The 24,418-nt window shown below is 45.3% G+C and overlaps 2 protein-coding genes across 2 annotated transcripts in view; both read right to left on the bottom strand.

Moving 5' to 3' along the window:
• Window positions 1-1,762: 1,762 nt before the first annotated feature.
• Window positions 1,763-21,151, bottom strand: LOC149438219 (cell surface glycoprotein gp42-like; the record flags this gene model as incomplete). The annotated part of the gene is made up of 3 exons (XM_089660105.1): window positions 1,763-2,189; window positions 20,267-20,548; window positions 20,842-21,151. Coding segments are annotated over 3 exons (984 nt in total), but the record flags the coding sequence as incomplete, so codon positions are not given.
• A 240-nt stretch (window positions 21,152-21,391) lies between these two features.
• The window catches only part of LOC149438220 (Fc receptor-like protein 5), a 49,670-nt gene continuing 46,643 nt past the window's right edge, over window positions 21,392-24,418 (bottom strand). The window contains exons 11-15 of the mRNA XM_089660111.1: window positions 24,073-24,354; window positions 23,189-23,470; window positions 22,306-22,587; window positions 21,726-22,007; window positions 21,392-21,417 (exon numbers count right to left, since the gene is read on the bottom strand). Of these exons, the coding sequence (XP_089516237.1) occupies window positions 21,392-21,417; window positions 21,726-22,007; window positions 22,306-22,587; window positions 23,189-23,470; window positions 24,073-24,354 (1,154 nt within the window). The remainder of the gene's footprint in view (window positions 21,418-21,725; window positions 22,008-22,305; window positions 22,588-23,188; window positions 23,471-24,072; window positions 24,355-24,418) is intronic.

Consider the following 24,418-nt stretch of genomic DNA (forward strand, 5'->3'; position numbering starts at 1 on the left):
GATTGCAGAAGGAGATAAAAGAACTTCTAACACATTGATATAGGTTTTGGAAGAACATTCAAACACCATAAAAATTGTCCCCACATGCAAAAGAACCTAGAGTGATAATATGCATGAAACAGAAATATGTTTTATGCACATTTTGGCCTTGATTTTTTCTATTTATTCCTAAAGCTAAAACTCATTAATGATCTACTAACAGCTAAAACCAATGGCCACTACTCCGTACTCTTACTACTTGACCTCTCTGCGGCTTTTGATATGGTTGACCATCTCCTCCTCCTCAAAAAACTCCACTCTCTTGGTCTCAGAAACTCTGCTCTCTCTTGCCCCTCCCTCCTACCTATCGCAGCGCTCATTCAGTGTTACCTATAACGCAGCCTCCTCCTCTTCACTCCCTCTTTCTGTAGGGGTTCCTCAAGGTTCTCTCCTTGGACCCCTTCTCTTCTCTATCTACACCTCCTCCCTTGGTCACTTGATAAACTCCCATGGCTTTAAGTACCATCTCTATGCTGATGACACACAAATCTATCTTTCTACGCCTCACCTCACCCCTTCAGTCTCCTCCTCACCCCTTCAGTCTCCTCCTCACCTCACCCCTTCATTCTCCTCTCGCATTACTAACCTACTAAGTGACATATCGGCATGGCTGTCACTTCACTTCCTCAAACTCAATCTTTCCAAAACTGAGCTCTTAGTATTCCCCCCAGCCCGTGCTCCCCCCCTGACTTCTCCATCAAGATCAATAACCCAATTATCAGTCCCTCCCCTCATGCCAGGGTACTAGGTGTAATCCTAGACTCCCATCTGTCCTTTCAGTCACAAATCCATTCACTGTCCAAATCTTGTAGACTTCAACTCTGCAACATCTCCAAGATACGGCCGTTCCTAACCTCGGAAACCACTAAGCAACTTATTCACTCCCTTGTTATATCTCGCCTTGACTATTGTAACTCCCTCCTCATTGGCCGACCTCATCGCAGGCTATCCCCTCTTCAGTCTATCATGAATGCTGCTGCCAGACTCATCCACCTTACTAACCGTTCTGTATCTGCCACCCCTCTCTGCCAATCCCTCCACTGGCCTCCACTCAGTGTCCTCCACCCCTCTCTGCCAATCCTTCCACTGGCCTCCACTCAGTGTCCTCCACCCCTCTCTGCCAATCCCTCCACTGGCTTCCACTCAGTGTCCTCCACCCCTCTCTGCCAATCCCTCCACTGGCTTCCCATTGCCCAACGGATAAAATTCAAAACATTAACAATAACATATAAAGCCATTTATAACTCCGCCCCAAATTACATCACCGATCTTGTCTCCAAGTATCACCCAAACCGTCCTCTCCACTCCTCGCAAGACCTCCTGCTCTCTAGCTCCCTTGTCTCCTCCTCCCATGCTCATCTCTAGGACTTTTCCAGAGCTTCCCCCATCCTCTGGGACTCTCTACCCCAATTTATCAGACTATCGCCTACTCTGCTCACTTTTAGGCGATCTCTAAAAACCTATCTCTTCAAGGAAGCCTATCCTGCCCTCAGCTAATAATGGAATCTTCTACTCTTCCAACCAGTCCATCCCCCACAGTTACTACCTTTTGTACCACTAGCCCCTCCCTCCTAGATTGTAAGCTCCCAGGATCAGGGCCCTCCTATCCCTCTTGTATTGAACTGTATTGTTGCTGTATTGTCTCCCGTTATATTGTAAAGCGCTGAGCAAACTGTTATATAAATCCTGTATAATAATAATAATAAAATAATAATAAAGCTGCTTCTTAAAATCGCTATTCCTTTATGTATATGTATCTTATTTCTTTATGTGCCAATAAACAATGATAATGCCCCAAATTACAATCGACCCAGCCAACACCAGTCGTATAATATTTTGGAGGGTATAATCCTGGGGAGTTTCCCCTTCTGGATTTCTGCCTTCTTCTGTTGGAATGTTTGGGGTGGTATAATCCTGGGGAGTTTCCCCTTCTGGATTTCTGCCTTCTTCTGTTGGAATGTTTGGGGTGGTATAACTCTGGGGAGTTTCCCCTTCTGGATTTATATCTTCTTTTGGAATGTTTGGGGTGGTATATCTCTGTGGAATTTCCCCTTCTGGATTTTTATCTTCTTCTTTTGGTTTGTTTGGTTCTGTATAATTCCGGGGAGTTTTCCCTTCTGGATTTCTTCCATCTTCTTCTGATTTTCTCCCTATAAAAATATAAATGTGAGATATTTATTTAACAATTTATATTTGTATGTATCTTCACTCCCAAAGAGCTTACAATGTAATGCCACATTATAGTCATGTGTGAACTAAAATTTTAGTTGGGAAAAGGAAAGGTGGACTTTTCAGGTGCCAGAACCAGGGGCGGACTGAAAACTCATGGGGCCCCCGGGCAATAGGGGATCATGGGGCCCCTGTGTCCCTGCCCAAACTCAAAAAAGCCTATGAAAAAGGTACCAGGGGCATCTCATGGGGCCCACTACTGACCCCGGGCCCTCAGGCAGTGCCCGAGTTTCCAAATGGTCAGTCCGCCCCTGGCCAGAACACATTTGAAATAAAATACAAAAGTTTATTACAATACTCAAAATTTAAAAACAAGTAAACTTTTTTTTTTTGTACAAAATACATTGAAAATTAGCGTCTCCCTTAACCACTTGCCCTCCAGAGGATTTACCCCCCTCCAGGCCATTTTTTGCGTTACGGTGCTGCATTACTTTAACTGACAATTGCACCCAGATGAAATTTACGTCCTTTTTTTTCCCACGGATTGAGCTTTCTTTTGGTGGTATTTGATCGCCTGTGTGTTTTTTTATTTTTTTTGCGCTATATGCAAAAAAAGAGCGACAGTTTTGAGAAAAAAATTTTTGAGAAAAAAAAATATTTTGGCCTTTTGCTATTAAACATGTCCAGTAAAAAAATAAAATTTTGTCATAAATTTTGGCCAAAATGTCTTTGCTAAAAAAAATCCCAATACGTGTAAATTAATTGGTTTACATGAAGTTATAGCATTTACAAATTGCTGTATAGATACTGGTATTTTTCTTGTTTTCCCTACTGGCGGCGATCAGCGACTTCTAGCAGAACTGCGTTGGTCATTCAGATACTGGGGGGGAACTAACTTGGTGTCACTGACATCCCCAGTGACACCAGTACAGTAATTAGTGCTAAAAAACAGCACTGACACTGTACTAATCACACTGGGCAGGAAGGGGTTAATGTGAGGGGGCAATCAAAGGGTTAACTGTGTGCTGGGAATGTTTTACTAGGGGGCGGGGGGGGGTTTGCTTTACTGTAAGCACACTGATCGGGATGGTTGTGCTGTGCACAGCCATCCCAAGCAGTGTGCCCGAGCTGACAGGGGGAAAGACTATAAACAAAACAGTCTTCCTCCCCGTCGGTGATTGTCGGTAATAACCCGGCTCTGGCTGGTAATCACCGGCAGGGACCCGGTTATTGACATCAGAGGCCAGGCGCACGCCCCCTATCCAGAAATGCTAAATCACGTATATATACAGTTGCAAGAAAAAGTATGTGAACCCCTTGGGATTACGTGGAGTTTTGCATGAATTGGGCATAAAATGTGCTCTGAACGTCATCTAAGTCACAACAATAGAAGAACACTGTCTGCTGAACATAATACTACACAAACATTAGATGTTGCCATGGTTTAATTGCACATTACATGTAAACATTCACAGTGCAGGGAGGAAAAAGTATGTGAACCTTTGGACTTAATAACTGGTTGACCCTCCTTTGGCAGCAATAACCTCAACCAAACGTTTCCTGTAGTTGCAGATCAGACCTGCACAACGATCTGGAGTAATTTTGGACCACTCCTCTTCACAAAACTGTTTCAGTGTAGCAATATTCTTGGGATGTCTGGTGTGAATCGCTCTCTTAACGTCATGCCACAGCATTTCAATCGGGTTGAGGTCAGGACTCTGACTGGGCCACTCCAGAAGGCGTATTCTGTGCTGTTGCAGCCATTGTTTTGTTGAATGACTTGTATGCTTTGGGTCATTGTCCTGTTGCATCACCCATCCTCTGCGGAGCTTCAGTTGGCGGACAGATGGTCGTACATTTTCCTGCAAAATGTCTTGATAAACTCTGGAATTCATTTTCCCATCAATGACAACAATCCGTACAGGCCCTGAGGCAGAAAAGCAGCCCCAAACCATGATGCTCCCTCCGCCATGTTTTACAGTGGGGATGAGGTTTTGATGTTGGTGTGCTGTGCCTTTTTTTCTCCACACATAGTGTTGTGTGTTCTTCCCAAACAACTCAATCTTGGTTTCATCTGTCCACAGTATATTTTGCCAGTAGTGCTGTGGAACATCCAGGTGCTCTTTTGCATACTTCAAACGTACTGCAATATTCTTTTTGGACAGCAATGGCTTCCTCCGTGGTGTCCTCCCATGTACTCCATTCTTGTTTAATGTTTTCCTTATTGTAGATGTGTCAACAAAAATGTTAGTATGTGCCAGAGATTTCTGTAGGTCTTTAGCTGACACTCTGGGATTCTTCTTTACCTCATGCAGCATTCTGCGCTGTGCTCTTGCAGTCATTTTTACAGGACGACCACGCCTAGGGAGAGTAGCAACAGTGCTAAACTTTCTCCATTTGTAGACAGTCTGCCTTACCGTGGACACATGAACATCAAGGCTTTTGGAGATACTTTTGTAACCCTTTCCAGCTTCATGCAAGTCAACAATTCTTGATCGTAGGTCTTCTGATAGCTCTTTTCTGCGAGGCATGGTTCATATCAGACAGTGCTTCTTGAAACCAGTAAACCCAAAACAGGTGTGTGTTTTTTAAGGGCAGGACAGCTGTCAGCAACACATCCAATATCATCACACTGATTGGAGTCAAAGTTGGCTCACTCCTGGCTCCAATTATCTCTGGGAGAAGTCATTAAGCTAGGGCTTCACATACTTTTTCCTCCCTGCACTGTGAATGTTTACATGTTATGTGCAATTAAACCATGGCAACATCTAATATTTGTGTAGTATTATGTTCAGCAGACTGTGTTCTTCTATTGTTGTGACTTAGATGCCGTTCAGAGCACATTTTATGCCCAATTCATGCAAAACTCCACGTAATCCCAAGGGGTTCACATACTTTTTCTTGCAACTGTATATATATATATATACAGTCATGGCCGAAATTGTTGGCACCCTTGATATTTTTCCTGAAAATCAAGTATTTCACACAAAAAAGGTATTGCATTAACACATGTTTTGCTATACACATGTTTATTCCCTTTGTATGTATTGGAACAAATATAAAACAGAGGCAGAAAAGCAAATATGACATAATGTCACACAAAACCCCAAAAATGGGCTGGACAAAAGTATTGGCACCCTTAACTTAATATTTGGTTGCACACCCTTTGGAAAACATAACTGAAATCAGTCGCTTCCTATAACCATCAATAAGCTTCTGACACCTCTCACCCGGAATTTTGGACCACTCTTCCTTTGCAAACAGCTCCAGGTCTCTCTTATTGGAAGGACACCTTTTCCCAACAGCAATTTTAAGATCTCTCCACAGGTGTTCAATGGGATTTAGATCTGGGCTCATTGCTGGCCACTTCAGAACTCTCCAGCGCTTCTTTGCCATCCATTTCTGAGTGCTTTTTGACGTATGTTTGGGGTCATTGTCCTGCTGGAAGACCCAGGATCTTGGACGCAAACCCAGCTTTCTGACACTGGGCCCTACAGTGCGACCCAAAATCCTTTGGTAATCCTCAGATTTCATGATGCCTTGCACACAGTCAAGGCACCCAGTGCCAGAGGCAGCAAAACAACCCCAAAACATCATTGAACCTCCACCATATTTTACCGTAGGTACTGTGTTTTGTTCTTTGTAGGCCTCATTCCGTTTTCGGTAAACAGTAGAATGATGTGCTTTACCGAAAAGCTCTATCTTGGTCTCATCTGTCCACAAGACGTTTTCCCAGAAGGCTTTTGGCTTACTCAAGTACATTTTGGCAAACTGTAGTCTTGCTTTTTTATGTCTCTGTGTCAGCAGTGGGGTCCTCCTGGGTCTCCTGCCATAGCGTTTCATTTCATTTAAATGTCGACGGATAGTTCGCGCTGACACTGATGCTCCCTGAGCCTGCAGGACAGCTTGAATGTCTTTGGAACATGTTTGGGGCTGCTTATCCACCATCCGGACTATTCTGCGTTGCAATCTTTCATCAATTTTCCTCATCCGTCCACGACCAGGGAGATTAGCTACAGTGCCATGGGTTGCAAACTTCTTGATAATGTTGCGCACTGTGGACAAAGGCAAATCTAGTTCTCTGGAGATGGACTTGTAACCTTGAGATTGTTGATATTTTGCCACAATTTTGGTTCTCAGGTCCTCAGACAGTTCTCGTCTCCTCTTTCTGTTGTCCATGCTTAGTGTGGCACAGACAGACACACAATGCAAAGGTTAAGTGAACGTCTCTCCTTTTTATCTGCTTTCAGGTGTGATTTCTATATTGCCCACACCTGTTACTTGCCCCAGGTGAGTTTACAGGAGCATCACATGCTTGTAACATTCTTATTTATCCGCAGTTGTGAAAGGGTGCCAATACTTTTGTCCAGCCCATTTTTGGAGGTTTGTGTGACATTATGTCGAATTTGCTTTCTTTCCTCCCTTTTTTTGTTTTGTCCCAATACACACAAAGGGAATAAACATGTGTATAGCAAAACATGTGTTAATGCAATACGTTTCGTGAGAAATACATGATTTCCTGGAGAAATATCAAGGGTGCCAACAATTTCGGCCATGACTGTATATATACGTGATTTTGAGCACCTGTGCCGCCATGTAGAAACCATCGCCCCCCCCTTAATGTAAAAGGTAAACAATTGATGATAAGTCAGGTGACTTCCAAAGTTTGCCTGGGGTATCTTCATTGTGGGCAAGGGCGGACTGACCATTTGAGCACTCGGGTATTGCCCGGGGGCCCAGGGTCAGTAGGGGGCCCCATGAGATGTCCCTGGTACTTTTTATAGGCTTTTTTGGCTGTGGTTTGAGTGTGGACAAGGACACAGGGGTCCCATGATCCCCTATTGCCCGGGGGCCCCATGAGTTGTCAGTCCACCTCTGATTGTGGATGAGGTGTCTGAATGTGGTTTGTGGGAATTCCTGCTTCATCAGGAGGTAAGGGAAGTGCAGTTAAAACATAATATTGGAAGTATTCCCAAATTTTATGTTGAAGCAACCTTGGTGGACTGGTCACTATGGAGGTTCTTTTGTGGCATTCATGACATGGTTCTGGGTGACTTTACATTAATATGGCCCTTTGAATTCCAGCAATGGATAGATGTTTTCACTGCCCTGCTGGCTTCTTCAGAAGGTGTGGGCAGTCCAATTAAAACAGACCGTCAGCAAGTCCACAACTGAAACTGGAGGGCATGGTAGCCAAGACAGGTTGTATCTTCCCCTAGATGCAAATGGAGAAACAGAAAAAGGGCGCACCGACCTAGTGCATTATCGTTTAAAATATTTATTGAAGAAACAAAGTAAGTCAGTTGGCTCTGAGGAAGAGGTTGTGTCCTCGAAACGCGTTAGACAATTGGTCATCCAGGGCTCCATCGTATGGACTCAGATGTTGTTTGGATCATACATCTTGTTCAGTTTGACATGCCTGTGTTATTATGTCTATTGTAAGTATATTTATTTTGTTTCTTCAATAAATATTTTAAACGATAATGCACTAGGTCGGTGCACCCTTCTCCTATTTCTCCATTTGCATCTTGTGTATTTGGACCACCCCGGTCTGTTGAGGGCAGCAAGCAGTGCATATTCCAGAAAATTCCAGAACATTCCTATTGGGTCTACTGAGTCCTTTCCTAGCGCAGGAGAAAATTGTTTGTTGTGTTGTATCTTCCCCTAGGGCGGGTGTCGGCAACCCGCGGCTCCAGAGCCGCATGCGGCTCTTTTTCATCTTTGCTGCGGCTCCGGAGCACACTGCCCACCAGGTGGTCGGCAAGCTGCAGATCGCGAGCCACATGCGGCTCTTCTGTGTGCCGGGCGCCCGCTCCCCTCCCTCCTCAAAAATCCGGCCCACGGAGCGTGGAACATTGGCTGTCAGGATGTAGGTGGGGCAGCCAGGATGTAGGCGGGGCAGAGTGACGAACTCCTCTCTCAGTCCGCCCTGAAGACCAGAACGGCGCGGGAACACAGCCAGAGGAACGCGCGGAGCAAAGGTAAGTGAATTGAGACAATATGGGGGATGAATTACTATGTGGGGGATGAATTACTGTGTGGGGGATGAATTACTATGTGGGGGATGAATTACTATGTGGGGGATGAATTACTATGGGGGATGAATTACTATGGGGAATGAATTACTATGTGGGGGATGAATTACTATGGGGGAAGAATTACTATATGGGGTGTAGCGGTACCCCCGAAGGGGCTGCTTAAGTTTGTTCACTCCGCCACTCTTCCTTTCAACCCCAAGAACTGTCTCAGCCCACACTGGCACACCTGGCAATAGTGTAAGTGCAAGGACCAATGAAGAGCACACACTTTATAATAAAACACAGAGATCAGCTTTACTGTAGACCTCTATGGGAAATAATAAACATTAACAACAGGTATATGTTAGGAGAATCAAGAGAACAACAAATACTGTGACGGAAAGCAATATAACTCACTTTTACACTCGGGCTGCTTTCAGGGGATTCCAACCATGAATAACCCCAAGAGCAGAGACAAACACTTAAATGGCAACCCCAAAGTGGATTTAACTCCTCTTCATAAATTTAGCCCCATGATGTCCAAGCAGAAGGAGAGCAGAAGAATGACTCTCTGTTGTGTCAGACTTCTCCCTTCTAACCCCCGACACCATGACCCCAATAGGAAAACACTGTACCCAACTGATGTTTAATAGCTATTCCCTCACACACCATGCAATATAGAGGCCTGACTACGCATGCGCGTGCTTGTATGGCACCAGTAACTTTAGTCTCTTTGTAACTGGATGAATGTTGGGATCTTCAGCTAGCCACTTTCGTTGGTGCACTTAAACTCCTTAAACACTTAAAGTGTAATTGTAATCCTGTGGCAGTATTTGTATAGCAAAGTGAACACGGTGTCTGTTCAGCAGGGCCATCTACACAACCCAGTGCCTGGTGAATATGAGCAAGGTATGATGTCTCTGTATGTGTGCAATGTTCCTGTCATCTGACAGTGGGAGAAATCCCTCTCACCAGATCCTGTGACAAAGGCCCAAACGATCGTCTTGGAAATGACAGGTTCCTCTGGTCACCTCACGATGAGCACTTCACACTGTCAGCGTAGGCACTGTACTGTAGACCACTTCTCTCAGTTTGGATGTTCCTTTGTCTGATGCAGATCACCAAACATGCAGTGCACTGCCCATCAGCACTTCTTTGCCAGGTCCAATCTCTCTCCTGCCACATGCAATCTCCCTCTCCCTCAGGAGAAAACCCAAGATGGCCCCTTCACTCTGCTCTCTCTAAGCATGATGGCTTTCGTGGTTCTTTTTTAATTCTATCTCCATATTAGCCTATAAGGCCGTTTCTGTTCAAAACTCCATCGTCCACAATGCTTTGCAGCTGCACTTCCTGCTTGAAAGAGCCCTTGTCATTGGCTCCTTTAATGGCTCTCATAATTGGCTCTCTCTCTCTTACAGTCTGAGAGGAGAAAGGGGGGGCTGAAATCCCTCACTGCTTTGTCTGTGTCAGGGCAAGTGTCAGGTTACACAGGAGAGGCCAGTCAGCAGATCACAGCCATGAAACAGGATTAATCTCTCCTGCTACACACTCCCCCCACCAAAGAACCTTTGGTCCTCCAAAGGCAGTAACAATCCTTGACCTGGTACATGCTTGATATATACACGTGGAGAAAACAAATTAGTACACACAGGAAATTAAATTATTCACACTTGCATAGGAATCTGGCAGAGGAACCTCCCACCATGTAGCAAAGTGAGGGTTGTCCTGCCCATAGGCCACACTAATGGGAATGGCCCAACCAGATGTGCCAGGGGGTGAGTTGGGGCTGTTCTCTACCGAAACTGCTGTAGGAGAACCAGGCGTCACGAGATTCCTTCTAGAAGCATGTACTACTTCCTCAGAGTTTTCACCCAACACATCATATGTCAGTCTTTTTGGGGGTTGAATAACTCTACGCTCTCTCTGTTCTCTGGGCTCTAGCAATGGTTCTGGCGTTGCTTCCGATGTTGGTTTTGACACTACTGACTCATCAACCCTTGCTTCTTGCTCGACGCATTCTGTCTCTCCCAGTTCAGCTTCCTCCTCGTCTTCTCCCTCAGCAACAATGGACCCAGAGTCTTCAGGTTCTAACTCGGGTAGAGAAGGCTCAGGCTCTTGCAAATCTTCTGTATGTTGAGCCTGAGGTACAAATTCAGGAGCCTCTGGCCTAAGAGGAACTACGTCAGTCACTCCAGTGGAACAAGGAGTGGTGGGTTCGGAAATGTCAGATGGCCACAGCAAATCTGTCCCTACCTCCTCACTCTCACTGTCCTCTTCATTTACAGGAGGTGGTGTGGGTTGAGACCTGGTCACAGGTCTAGTTCTCTGAGAAGTTGAGGGGGTAGACTGTGGATCAGATTGTGATGGTAGACGGACTGCATCTGACAAAGGCAAAAGGTGGTTGCGGTGCCAGGTTTTGAGTGGGCCAACACCCTTTTCCGGTCGAATCTGGTAAACTGGCAATCCAGGCAATTGTTTGCAGATGACATAGGGCTCTGATCGCCACCTATCCGCCAGCTTGTGTTTTCCAGGGATGCCCAGATTTCTCAGTAAGACTCTGTCTCCAGATTGTAAGTCCTGTACTCGCACTCTGAGATCAAAGTTCTCTTTGTTTCTCTGTCCCCTGGCATCTGAGGTGGCTTGAGCCTTCTCATAAGCAATCTTCAGGCTTTTCCTTAAGCGGTCCACATATCCTCTATGGGAAGCTGCAGAGATATGGTCTACAGAGGTTCCAAAAGCCAAGTCTACTGGCAGTCGAGCTTCCCGGCCGAACATCAGCCGGTAAGGAGAGTATCCTGTAGCGTCGTTGGCAGTGCTATTGTAGGCATGTACGATGGCTGCTACATGCTTACTCCAGTGTTGCTTTTGCACTGAAGTCAAAGTCCCGAGCATATTCAGGAGGGTACGATTGAATCTCTCTGGCTGAGGATCTCCCTGAGGATGGTATGGAGTAGTCCTCGACTTTTGGATGCCTAGTAGACTCAAGAGTCTCTTGATGAGATTGCTCTCGAAATCTCTCCCTTGGTCTGAGTGGATACGTTGTGGTAGTCCGTAATGCACAAAGAACCTTTCTACTAAAATCTTTGCCACAGTTGATGCTAACTGATCTCTAGCAGGAAAAGCCTGGGCATACCTGGTAAAATGGTCAGTCACTACCAGGATATTTCCCTGTCCACTCTGATCCGACTCCAGGCACAGGAAGTCAATGCACACCAACTCCATGGGTCCCTGACTTTGAAGGTGGCCCATTGGGGCAGCTCGTTGAGGCAGAGTCTTCCTCTGAATACATCGGATGCAGGAGTGACAGTAACTTTCAACTTCTGTCCGCATGCAGGGCCAGTAGAAGCGGTCTCTTACCAAACAAAAGGTTCTTTCTGGTCCCAGATGGCCATGGTCATCATGGAGAGCAGTCAGCACCATTTCTCTGTGTTTTGCGGGCAAAAATAGCTGCCATTTCTCTTCAGGATCATCAGAGGGGCCCCTTCGGTAGACCACTCCGTGGCGTAACTGTAGCCGATCCCACTCATGATGTAGCCGCCGGGCCTCCCTTGACGATGTAAGAAGCAAATCAGGGCTTTTGCTTTCTAAAGCCTTCAATACTAGGCCGCAGAGGGGGTCTTCCAACTGATCTCTTCGCAGATCCTTCCTGGAAAGCTTGGGCAGGCCTTCACCCCCAACCTGGGTGACGTTGCAATAACACCTGGGAACGCCAGATGCCGAAATCCCAATGTCTTCTGCCCTGGACCCACCTCTTGTTCGGTGTTCCACTCCTTGGCATAAGGCTCGTACCCCTTCAGAGGGCACCTGAGTCCACTCTTCTGGGGAATCCTTGGAACAGTGAGGTCTTCGGGATAAGGCATCTGCATCCCTATTCCCAATCCCTGGCCGATAACTGAGGCTGAAAGTGAACTCCGATAAGGCAGCTAACCACCTGTGGCCAGTAGCATCCAGCTTAGCTGTAGTGAGAATGTATGTGAGGGGGTTATTATCTGTTTTTATCACGAATTCTGCTCCATATAGGTAATCTCGAAGTTTGTCCACTACTGCCCACTTCAAGGCCAAGAATTCAAGCTTGTGGGTGGGGTAGTTCTTCTCAGCGGACGCCAAACCCCGACTCACATAGGCGACAGGTCGCAAGCATCCATTCTGTTCTTGATAGAGGACTCCCCCTAACCCATCTCTACTTGCATCCACATGCAATTCGTACGGCTTGGCTGGGTCTGCATAGGCCAGGATTGGAGCGGTGGTTAGACTCTTTTTCAGCCGTTCAAAGGCCTCTTCACACTGGGTTGTCCATTGTCCTTGAATAGATTCCCTAGGCCTCCTGGGTCCCACTGCTGGCTTCGCAGGTCTAGAAAGATCTGCATCATCATTGTCTTCTTCATTTCTGAGCAGTTCATTGAGTGGACAGGCTATCCGAGCGAAGCCCTGGACGAATCTGCGATAATAGGAGCAAAACCCCAGGAAAGATCTGAGCTCTGTGACATTTGTGGGCCTTGGCCACGAAGTAACAGCTTCCAGCTTCTTGGGGTCAGTGGCCACTCCATCGGCAGATACGATATGACCCAGGTAATTGACCGAGGGTTGGTAAAACTGGCACTTCTCCAAAGACAACTTCAGTCCCTCATCATGAAGTCTCTTGAGTACCTTCTCCAATCTCTCCTCATGTTCCTCTAGGGTCTTCCCGAACACAATGATGTCGTCCAAGTATACCAGTACTTCAATTAAATTCATGTCGCCCACCGTCTTCTCCATCAGCCTTTGAAAGGTGGCTGGAGAGTTGCACAAACCTTGAGGCATCCGGTCAAATTCAAAGAACCCTATTGGGGTTATGAACGCGGTCTTTTCTCGGTCTTCTGGGTGCATGGGGATCTGGTAATACCCATTCTTCAGGTCCAGCACACTGAACCACTTTGCCCCTGATAGGCTTTGCAAAGCATCCTCTATCCTGGGGGTGGTATACTGATCAGGAACAGTTCTTCGGTTTAGCGTCCGGTAGTCGATGCACAATCTTAAAGATCCGTTCTTCTTCCGGACCACCACTATCGGAGAGGCGTATGGGCTTCGGGACTCTCTGATGATGCCTGTCCTCTTCAACTCTGCCAATTGCTCACGCAGGTCTTCCAAATCTCCCAATGGAACTCGTCGAACCCTTTCCCTGAATGGAGCGTCTTCTCGAAGCCGGATCCGATGATGGGCACTCTCTGCACACCCCACATCGAACTCACTTCTGGAGAATGCAGCCCGCCACCCTAGGAGTTGATTCTTCGCTCTCTCTCTCCATTCCGGGGAAAGGGGGGTGTTCCTTGGGTAAAACGCATCAACAGGGATTTCTTTCTCTCTTCCGTCCCCTAGCTCAGTGGGCAAGATTGGAGTTGCAGGATCCACATGTCCTAACAGCACCCGAGCTGGGATTTTCACTGGGGCAGCAGTTGGGTTATGAACACTGACCGAAACCTTTCCGTGGCTCCTCCGTAGCGCTTTTGTTGACACTACCTCCGGGAGGATCTCCACTCCTGTGTTCTCTTCACAGCCACCAGCCTCAAGGACAATGAAGGGGTCTGGCTGCTTCCAGGTCAATTTGACTGATGCCTGTAAACACGCCACCTCTCCGGGTTGTAGCACCTTCTCATGTTGATCCAGGCGCCATATCTTCCCTATTCTTTCTGCTGGGGTTCTCCTTTCTTGTACCAGGCGCTGATATGCTTGCCTCAGCATGGGATGTACAGAAGGGGGTTGATCATTGGGCTCTTCGACCAATGGCGCCAACAGCCTTCTGACAAGATTGGTGTTGGTCCCTATGATTAGGGGACTCCTATTGGCCCCAGGCGGCCGGGGACAGATGATGGCTAAGGCTTCGAAAGTCTCAGCCTTCCCTGTCATGGAAGGATCAAAAGTTAGTCTGACCGATAGGTAACCATCATAGGGAAACTTCTGGGTTCCTATGCCCCATATTTCCAGATCTTCCAGCTTCTGCAAGGGCAAATGCTTCAGATGCTTGTCATAGAAATCTCGATACAGAAGGGTTACTTGGGCTCCGGTATCCAGAAGAGCCCTGGTATAAATCCCTTCTACCTGAATCGGGACGACAGGGGAGGGTCCCACTAAATTCTCAGGGAGTGGTGAACAGGTAGCCGTCTTCTTCTGTTCTGCAGTTCTTATCCTTACTCCCCTCCTGGGGGAGTTTTGACTCGGCCTAAGCCGTGGTTGACTCCCAGGTTTGAGGTGTGCACTGACTCCCTGAGGTGAAGTGGCATCTTCCCTAGGCTGTTTGTAAGGGATGGTGGGGTCCTTCTGGATAGGACCAGATTTTCTCCTCGCCCCCCTTTTACTTGGTTGAGTGGAGCTAGCTGTGGTGGTGGGGTCCCTGGGTTGCTCCTTCACCAGGGCCCTCTGAAGTTTTCCGCCGGTTTTTGGCGCTTAGCTTCAGGCTTCCTGGGGCTCGGACAGACTCTCCTGACATGTCCGGTCCCTCCACAATTAAAGCAGGTCATTTGAATGATGGGACTAGTTGCTTGCGTTGGGGCAACTCCTGACAGGTTTTCAGAAACTGCTCTCGTCTCTCTTGCTAAACCCGATGGTCCCGCCATTAGTAAGGTCACCATCTCCATTAATTGGGACACCTGAGTCTTAAGGAGTTCAACTTCAGGGGTGTCACCTCCCACATTGACTACCCGGACCCCTACAACAGAGTCTGACTGTCTCTCTTTGTCATCCAACATGGCTTCCTCCTCTCTCACAGTCCGGATCAAGTCTGGATAGTTCAGGAGGCCACCATCTCGCCGAGTTCGTAATAGAATGGCAATAGGGTCTAGGGGCCTGGCTCCCCGTAGGACTTGTTGCGCCCGAACCTCATCTACTCTTTCAGGGCCTATTCCCCTTTTTAGCAGAATTTGGTGTATTATCTTGTCTAGACGTCCCATGTAACTGGAGAGTTTCTCCCCTTCATTTTGGTAGGTATGCTCTAGCTGATAGATGAGGTCTGAAGCCTTCTCAGTGCGCCCAAATACATCTTGTAAAATATCTAGATAGCCCTGAGCAGTGCAATCCTGTTTGCTAAGTTTTAGGTTGCGAATGGCCTCCAATGCAGGGCCCCTTAGGCTCTCCGTAATCCTCTGTTTCTTGTGGGCCTCAGGAATGTCCCATTCACTTAGTGCTTGCATGGCTTGGTCTAGCCACTCTTCAAAGCCATCCTCCCCAGTAGGTATTGGTTGCCTACCCGAGAAGAATCGGAGCTCCCGATACATCCCTGTGTATGGAGAGGGGTCTTTGCGGCATTTTAACATGAAGTCCCCCAATGCAGTGAGGAATTCCGGGCCTATGGTGGCTAGAGGTGTCTGGGACAGGGGTTCTTCCCTCTCAGGTTTTGCACAACTAGGCCCTGGGGTGTTCAACTGAAGTAACTGGAGCCTTGTCCCATCCTTTATTTGGATATTGGCTCCTTGGAAACTGTCAGGGATTCCCTTCCTCCACTCTAGCAGGGCATATGCCAGGGTGGTGTCTGAGGCGGGTATCACATCTATCACACACGTTTTCTTCCCCTCTGTGGGTAGTGCATTCACTATCTTGGTAATCTGTTCTTCGGTCCCCATTTCTCTGGGGAACTCGACCACTACACTCCGTTCTGGGCAAGCATTTTCCCTGCTGCACCACTTGGTCGCAGCTGCGACGTCCATCTTAGGAGTTGGTATAGGGCACTGCTTGAGTGGTTGTTGGGTGATTGAGCAGCAAGTAATCCCGGACGAGCCCCCACATGTAGCGGTACCCCCGAAGGGGCTGCTTAAGTTTGTTCACTCCGCCACTCTTCCTTTCAACCCCAAGAACTGTCTCAGCCCACACTGGCACACCTGGCAATAGTGTAAGTGCAAGGACCAATGAAGAGCACACACTTTATAATAAAACACAGAGATCAGCTTTACTGTAGACCTCTATGGGAAATAATAAACATTAACAACAGGTATATGTTAGGAGAATCAAGAGAACAACAAATACTGTGACGGAAAGCAATATAACTCACTTTTACACTCGGGCTGCTTTCAGGGGATTCCAACCATGAATAACCCCAAGAGCAGAGACAAACACTTAAATGGCAACCCCAAAGTGGATTTAACTCCTCTTCATAAATTTAGCCCCATGATGTCCAAGCAGAAGGAGAGCAGAAGAATGACTCTCTGTTGTGTCAGACTTCTCCCTTCTAACCCCCGACACCATGACCCCAATAGGAAAACACTGTACCCAACTGATGTTTAATAGCTATTCCCTCACACCCCATGCAATATAGAGGCCTGACTACGCATGCGCGTGCTTGTATGGCACCAGTAACTTTAGTCTCTTTGTAACTGGATGAATGTTGGGATCTTCAGCTAGCCACTTTCGTTGGTGCACTTAAACTCCTTAAACACTTAAAGTGTAATTGTAATCCTGTGGCAGTATTTGTATAGCAAAGTGAACACGGTGTCTGTTCAGCAGGGCCATCTACACAACCCAGTGCCTGGTGAATATGAGCAAGGTATGATGTCTCTGTATGTGTGCAATGTTCCTGTCATCTGACAGTGGGAGAAATCCCTCTCACCAGATCCTGTGACAAAGGCCCAAACGATCGTCTTGGAAATGACAGGTTCCTCTGGTCACCTCACGATGAGCACTTCACACTGTCAGCGTAGGCACTGTACTGTAGACCACTTCTCTCAGTTTGGATGTTCCTTTGTCTGATGCAGATCACCAAACATGCAGTGCACTGCCCATCAGCACTTCTTTGCCAGGTCCAATCTCTCTCCTGCCACATGCAATCTCCCTCTCCCTCAGGAGAAAACCCAAGATGGCCCCTTCACTCTGCTCTCTCTAAGCATGATGGCTTTCGTGGTTCTTTTTTAATTCTATCTCCATATTAGCCTATAAGGCCGTTTCTGTTCAAAACTCCATCGTCCACAATGCTTTGCAGCTGCACTTCCTGCTTGAAAGAGCCCTTGTCATTGGCTCCTTTAATGGCTCTCATAATTGGCTCTCTCTCTCTTACAGTCTGAGAGGAGAAAGGGGGGGCTGAAATCCCTCACTGCTTTGTCTGTGTCAGGGCAAGTGTCAGGTTACACAGGAGAGGCCAGTCAGCAGATCACAGCCATGAAACAGGATTAATCTCTCCTGCTACAGGGGGATGAATTACTATGGGGGAAGAATTACTATATGGGGGATGAATTACTATATGGGGGATGAATTACTATGGGGGAAGAATTACTATATGGGGGATGAATTACTATATGGGGGATGAATTACTATATGGGGGATGAATTACTATGGGGGATGAATTACTATGGGGGAAGAATTACTATGTGGGGGATGAATTACTATATGGGGGATGAATTACTATATGGGGGATGAATTACTATGGGGGATGAATTACTATATGGGGGATGAATTACTATGGGGGAAGAATTACTATATGGGGGATGAATTACTATGGGGGAAGAATTACTATATGGGGGATGAATTACTATATGGGGGATGAATTACTATGGGGGAAGAATTACTATATGGGGGATGAATTACTATATGGGGGATGAATTACTATGGGGGATGAATTACTATATGGGGGATGAATTACTATATGGGGGATGAATTACTATATGGGGGATGAATTACTATGGGGGATGAATTACTATATGGGGGATGAATTACTATGGGGGATGAATTACTATATGGGGGATGTATTTTCAGTTTTAAAAATGTGGCTGTCAAAATAAATTTCAATCGTGGTTTTGGCGAGATTTGGCTCAGTTGAAAAAAAAGGTTGCCCACCACTGACCTAAGGCTATGATTGTGATTATGAAGATACACTGTGGCCCTGATTAACCCTTTGCTTACTGGGCCCTTAAACCCCCTTCATGACCAGAGTGCTTTTTGCAATATATGCAGTGTCGGATTTGTTATAAATGTTGCAATGGTTTTGCGGCTCCCAGTCTTTTTTTTCCCTTCGGAAACGGGTCCAAGTGGCTCTTTATGTCTTAAAGGTTGCAGACCCCTGCCCTAGGGCAAGCGTGGGGGCAAAAAAAGACAGTTCTTGAGCCCTAAGGTTAGGTGGCCAAACAGCTAATTGAAACTGTCCAAATGCTCATAATTCCATGGGACTGGCATGGATATGGGGGGGGGGGGGGGGGTAGTAGAAACATCTATTCATTGTCGGAATTCAAAGGACCATATTGATGTAAAGTCATCCAGAACCATGTCACTAATGCCATGAAAGGGCCCTGGCAGCATCACCTACAATTTACAAACACCCCCACAGTGACCAGTCCAGTTGCTTCAACATAGAATTTGGAATGTCGCCAATATTATGCTCAGGGCACCATCAATTGTTTAAATTGCACTCCCCATAGCTCTTGAAGAAGCGGAATTCCTACAAACCACGTTGAGAAACCGCACCCACGTTGAAGATACCCCAAATTTGGAAGTCATCTGACTCATCATCAATTGTTTATTGTTTACATTAAGATGGGGGGTATGGTGGTTTCCACTGGTGAATGGTTTTTAACTTTTGAGTATTGTCATAAAATTTTGTATTTTTTAAAAATTGTGTACTGGCTCCTGAAAAGTCCATCTTTTCCTTTTCCAACCTATATTTCAATTATCAGGATGTGCTGCCCTTATGTCCCGCTTCTTACTTTACATTCACGTATGAAATAAAACTGTTCAACCTCTAGGTATGTCTCTGGGACGTAGAGCTCACTTAGGAGTCCTAGACAAACATGGAGACATGGAAGCATGGGACATGGAATTATATAGACTCCGGGGCGGACTGACCATTCGGACTCTCAGGCACTGTCCGAGGGCCTGGGGACAGTAGGGGGCCCCAAGAGATGCCCCTGGTATCTTTCATAAGCTTTTTTGGGAGTGGTTTGAGTGTGGGTGAGTACACAGGGGCCCCATGATCCCTTATTGTCCGGAAGGCCCCATGAGTTGTCAGTCCGCAGCTGTATAGACTCCATATAGGAATTTATTATAGCATTGCCCTAGAAGTAACCTGTGAGCCGCCATATTCATAGCATAAAGTGTCAAAGCTCCCCATATTGACCAATCATTATTTCTGCTTCTGCTTTGAGTTTCTAACGTTCTAGGGGTGGTTTCTGCTGTTAATGGGATCTTGACGTTGCATAATTGCAGAACCAGGGGCGGACTGACAACTCATGGGGCCCCCGGGCAATAGGGGATCATGGGGCCCCTTTGTCCTTGCCAAAACTCAAAAAAGCCTATGAAAAAGGTACCACGGGCATCTCATGGGGCCCCCTACTGACCCCGGGCCCTCGGGCAGTCCCCGAGTTTCCAAATGGTCAGTCCGCCCCTGTGCAGAACTACATGATATCGATTCAAAGGCCAAGGAAGGACTCTGATGTTTTGACCTCCGGATCAAGTGCAACCAATTGGTGCTTTGGTGGTAGGGACATTTTCTGGCTGCAAGAACAGTTCTAAGGAATAAAAAAAATTGATAATGCACTTTTACCTCTGAGTGATGAGCAAGCTGGCCAAAACATGGTTTGCTAGATGTTCTTAAAACCCTGGGGGAAGTTCTCAAACACCAGAGCGCCAAACCCCCATTGAAGACTATTGCAGACAAATCTTGTTTTTTTTTTACCATTTTCAAGGGTAACTTGCAAGCTATATATAAATGTCACAGTTTTGGAACTCCGAAATGGCTGCTACTTTGCTATTCCAATGCTTTTACTGGATCACCTGCGAGAACAGCGCTAAGGAATGGAAAACAAATCTGGTAATATAAATGTGGCCTCTGAGTGATGAGCAAGCTGGCCAAAACATGGTTTGCTAGATGTTCTTCAAACCCTGGGGAAGTTCTCAAACACCAAACAGATCGCCAGACCCCATTGAAGACTATTGAAGCCAAATCTTGTTATTTTTGAACCTTTTCAAGGCTGGTTTGCAAGTTTTGTTTAAAATATATAAATGTTATAGTTTTGGTACTCAGAAATGGCTTCTACTATGCTATTCCTATGCTTTTATTTGGAAATATATAAAATAGCTATTCCTTTGCTTACCTTTTATTTGTAAAGGTAACAACTTGCTCCTCTTTGATAAATTGGTGGTAAATGTTTTCACTTCGCAGGAATAATTCCCAGAATCCTTCAGCTGAGCGGACTGGATTCCATATTGATCAGAGGAACCGAATCTCTGAATATTCTGTCCATCTTTATGGAATGCAAACTGCAGTTCTGTCCTTGGTCTGAGCGGACTGAGACTCGTGTCACATGTCAGGGTCACGTGATCACCTTCTACCGCTGGATGTTGGATTCGTTTTATTTCTGGCTGTGAGAACAGTTCTAAGGAATAGAAAAATGTGATAATGCATTGTTACCTCTGAGTGATGAGCAAGCTGGCCAAAACTTGGTTTGCTAGATGTTCTTCAAACCCCGGGGGAAGTTCTCAACCACCAAACAGATCGCCAGACCCCATTGAAGCCAAATCTTGTTATTTTTGAACCTTTTCAAGGTTAGTTTGTAAGCTTTTTTTAAAATATATAAATGTTATAGTTTTGGTACTCAGAAATGACTGCTAGTATGCTATTCCAATGCTTTTATTTGGGAAATATGTAAAATATCTGTTCCTCGCTTACCTTTTATTTGTAAAGGTAACAACTTGCTCCTCTTTGATACATTGGTGGTAAATGTTTTCACTTCGCAGGAATAATTCCCAGAATCCTTCAGCTGAGCGGACTGGATTCCATATTGATCAGAGGAACCGAATCTCTGAATATTCTGTCCATCTTTATGGAATGCAAACTGCAGTTCTGTCCTCGGTCTGAGCGGACTGAGACTCGTGTCACATGTCAGGGTCACGTGATCACCTTCTACCGCTGGATGTTGGATTAGTTTTATTTCTGGCTGCGAGAACAGTTCTAAGGAATAGAAAAATGTGATAATGCATAAATGTTACCTCTGAGTGATCAGCAAGCTGGCCAAAACTTGGTTTGCTAGATGTTCTTCGAACCCCAGGGGATGTCTCAAACACCAAACAGATTGCCAAACCCCATTGAAGACTATTGCAGACAAATCTTGTTATTTTTTTTCTATTTTCAAGGGTAACTTGCAAGCTTTTTTTTAAAATATATAAATGTCACAATTTTGGTACACAGAAATGGCTTCTACTTTGCTATTCCAATGCTTTTACTGGATCACCTGCGAGAACAGCGCTAAGGAATGGAAAACAAATCTGGTAATATAAATGTGGCCTCTGAGTGATGAGCAAGCTGGCCAAAACATGGTTTGCTAGATGTTCTTCAAACCCCGGGGAAGTTCTCAAACACCAAACAGATCGCCAGACCCCATTGAAGACTATTGAAGTAAAATCTTGTTATTTTTTGTAACCTTTTCAAGGCTGGTTTGCAAGTTTTGTTTAAAATATATAAATGTTATAGTTTTGGTACTCAGAAATGGCTTCTACTATGCTATTCCTATGCTTTTATTTGGAAATATATAAAATAGCTATTCCTTCGCTTACCTTTTATTTGTAAAGGTAACAACTTGCTCCTCTTTGATACATTGGTGGTAAATGTTTTCACTTCGCAGGTATAATTTCCAGAATCCTTCAGCTGAGCGGACTGGATTCCATATTGATCAGAGGAACCGAATCTCTGAATATTCTGTCCATCTTTATGGAATGCAAACTGCAGTTCTGTCCTTGGTCTGAGCGGACTGAGACTCGTGTCACATGTCAGGGTCACGTGATCACCTTCTACCGCTGGATGTTGGATTAGTTTTATTTCTGGCTGCGAGAACAGTTCTAAGGAATAGAAAAACGTGATAATGCATAAATGTTACCTCTTAGTGATGAGCAAGCTGGCCAAAACTTGGTTTGCTAGATGTTCTTCAAACCCCGGGGGGGAAGTTCTCAACCACCAAACAGATCGCCAGACCCCATTGAAGCCAAATCATGTTATTTTTGAACCTTTTCAAGGCTAGTTTGCAAGCTTTTTTTAAAATATATAAATGTTATAGTTTTGGTACTCAGAAATGACTGCTAGTATGCTATTCCAATGCTTTTATTTGGGAAATATGTAAAATAGCTGTTCCTCGCTTACCTTTTATTTGTAAAGGTAACATCTTGCTCCTCTTTGATACATTGGTGGTAAATGTTTTCACTTCGCAGGAATAATTCCCAGAATCCTTCAGCTGAGCGGACTGGACTCCATATTGATCAGAGGAACCGAATCTTTGAATATTCTGTCCATCTTTATGGAATGCAAACTGCAGTTCTGTCCTCGGTCTGAGCGGACTGAGACTCGTGTCACATGTCAGGGTCACGTGATCACCTTCTACCGCTGGATGTTGGATTAGTTTTATTTCTGGCTGCGAGAACAGTTCTAAGGAATAGAAAAATGTGATAATGCATAAATGTTACCTCTGAGTGATCAGCAAGCTGGCCAAAACTTGGTTTGCTAGATGTTCTTCGAACCCCAGGGGATGTCTCAAACACCAAACAGATTGCCAAACCCCATTAAAGACTATTGCAGACAAATCTTGTTATTTTTTTCCATTTTCAAGGGTAACTTGCAAGCTTTTTTTTAAAATATATAAATGTCACAATTTTGGTACACAGAAATGGCTTCTACTTTGCTATTCCAATGCTTTTACTGGATCACCTGCGAGAACAGCGCTAAGGAATGGAAAACAAATCTGGTAATATAAATGTGGCCTCTGAGTGATGAGCAAGCTGGCCAAAACATGGTTTGCTAGATGTTCTTCAAACCCTGGGGAAGTTCTCAAACACCAAACAGATCGCCAGACCCCATTGAAGACTATTGAAGCAAAATCTTGTTATTTTTTGTAACCTTTTCAAGGCTGGTTTGCAAGTTTTGTTTAAAATATATAAATGTTATAGTTTTGGTACTCAGAAATGGCTTCTACTATGCTATTCCTATGCTTTTATTTGGAAATATATAAAATAGCTATTCCTTCGCTTACCTTTTATTTGTAAAGGTAACAACTTGCTCCTCTTTGATACATTGGTGGTAAATGTTTTCACTTCGCAGGAATAATTCCCAGAATCCTTCAGCTGAGCGGACTGGACTCCATATTGATCAGAGGAACCGAATCTCTGAATATTCTGTCCATCTTTATGGAATGCAAACTGCAGTTCTGTCCTCGGTCTGAGCGGACTGAGACTCGTGTCACATGTCAGGGTCACGTGATCACCTTCTACCGCTGGATGTTGGATTAGTTTTATTTCTGGCTGCGAGAACAGTTCTAAGGAATAGAAAAATGTGATAATGCATAAATGTTACCTCTGAGTGATCAGCAAGCTGGCCAAAACTTGGTTTGCTAGATGTTCTTCGAACCCCAGGGGATGTCTCAAACACCAAACAGATTGCCAAACCCCATTGAAGACTATTGCAGACAAATCTTGTTATTTTTTTTCTATTTTCAAGGGTAACTTGCAAGCTTTTTTTTAAAATATATAAATGTCACAATTTTGGTACACAGAAATGGCTTCTACTTTGCTATTCCAATGCTTTTACTGGATCACCTGCGAGAACAGCGCTAAGGAATGGAAAACAAATCTGGTAATATAAATGTGGCCTCTGAGTGATGAGCAAGCTGGCCAAAACATGGTTTGCTAGATGTTCTTCAAACCCCGGGGAAGTTCTCAAACACCAAACAGATCGCCAGACCCCATTGAAGACTATTGAAGTAAAATCTTGTTATTTTTTGTAACCTTTTCAAGGCTGGTTTGCAAGTTTTGTTTAAAATATATAAATGTTATAGTTTTGGTACTCAGAAATGGCTTCTACTATGCTATTCCTATGCTTTTATTTGGAAATATATAAAATAGCTATTCCTTCGCTTACCTTTTATTTGTAAAGGTAACAACTTGCTCCTCTTTGATACATTGGTGGTAAATGTTTTCACTTCGCAGGTATAATTTCCAGAATCCTTCAGCTGAGCGGACTGGATTCCATATTGATCAGAGGAACCGAATCTCTGAATATTCTGTCCATCTTTATGGAATGCAAACTGCAGTTCTGTCCTTGGTCTGAGCGGACTGAGACTCGTGTCACATGTCAGGGTCACGTGATCACCTTCTACCGCTGGATGTTGGATTAGTTTTATTTCTGGCTGCGAGAACAGTTCTAAGGAATAGAAAAACGTGATAATGCATAAATGTTACCTCTTAGTGATGAGCAAGCTGGCCAA

Source organism: Staurois parvus, unplaced genomic scaffold (genome assembly GCF_062004578.1).
Source record: "Staurois parvus isolate SC_StPar_1 unplaced genomic scaffold, SC_StPar_1.0 ptg001202l, whole genome shotgun sequence".
Classification (NCBI taxonomy): domain Eukaryota; kingdom Metazoa; phylum Chordata; class Amphibia; order Anura; family Ranidae; genus Staurois; species Staurois parvus.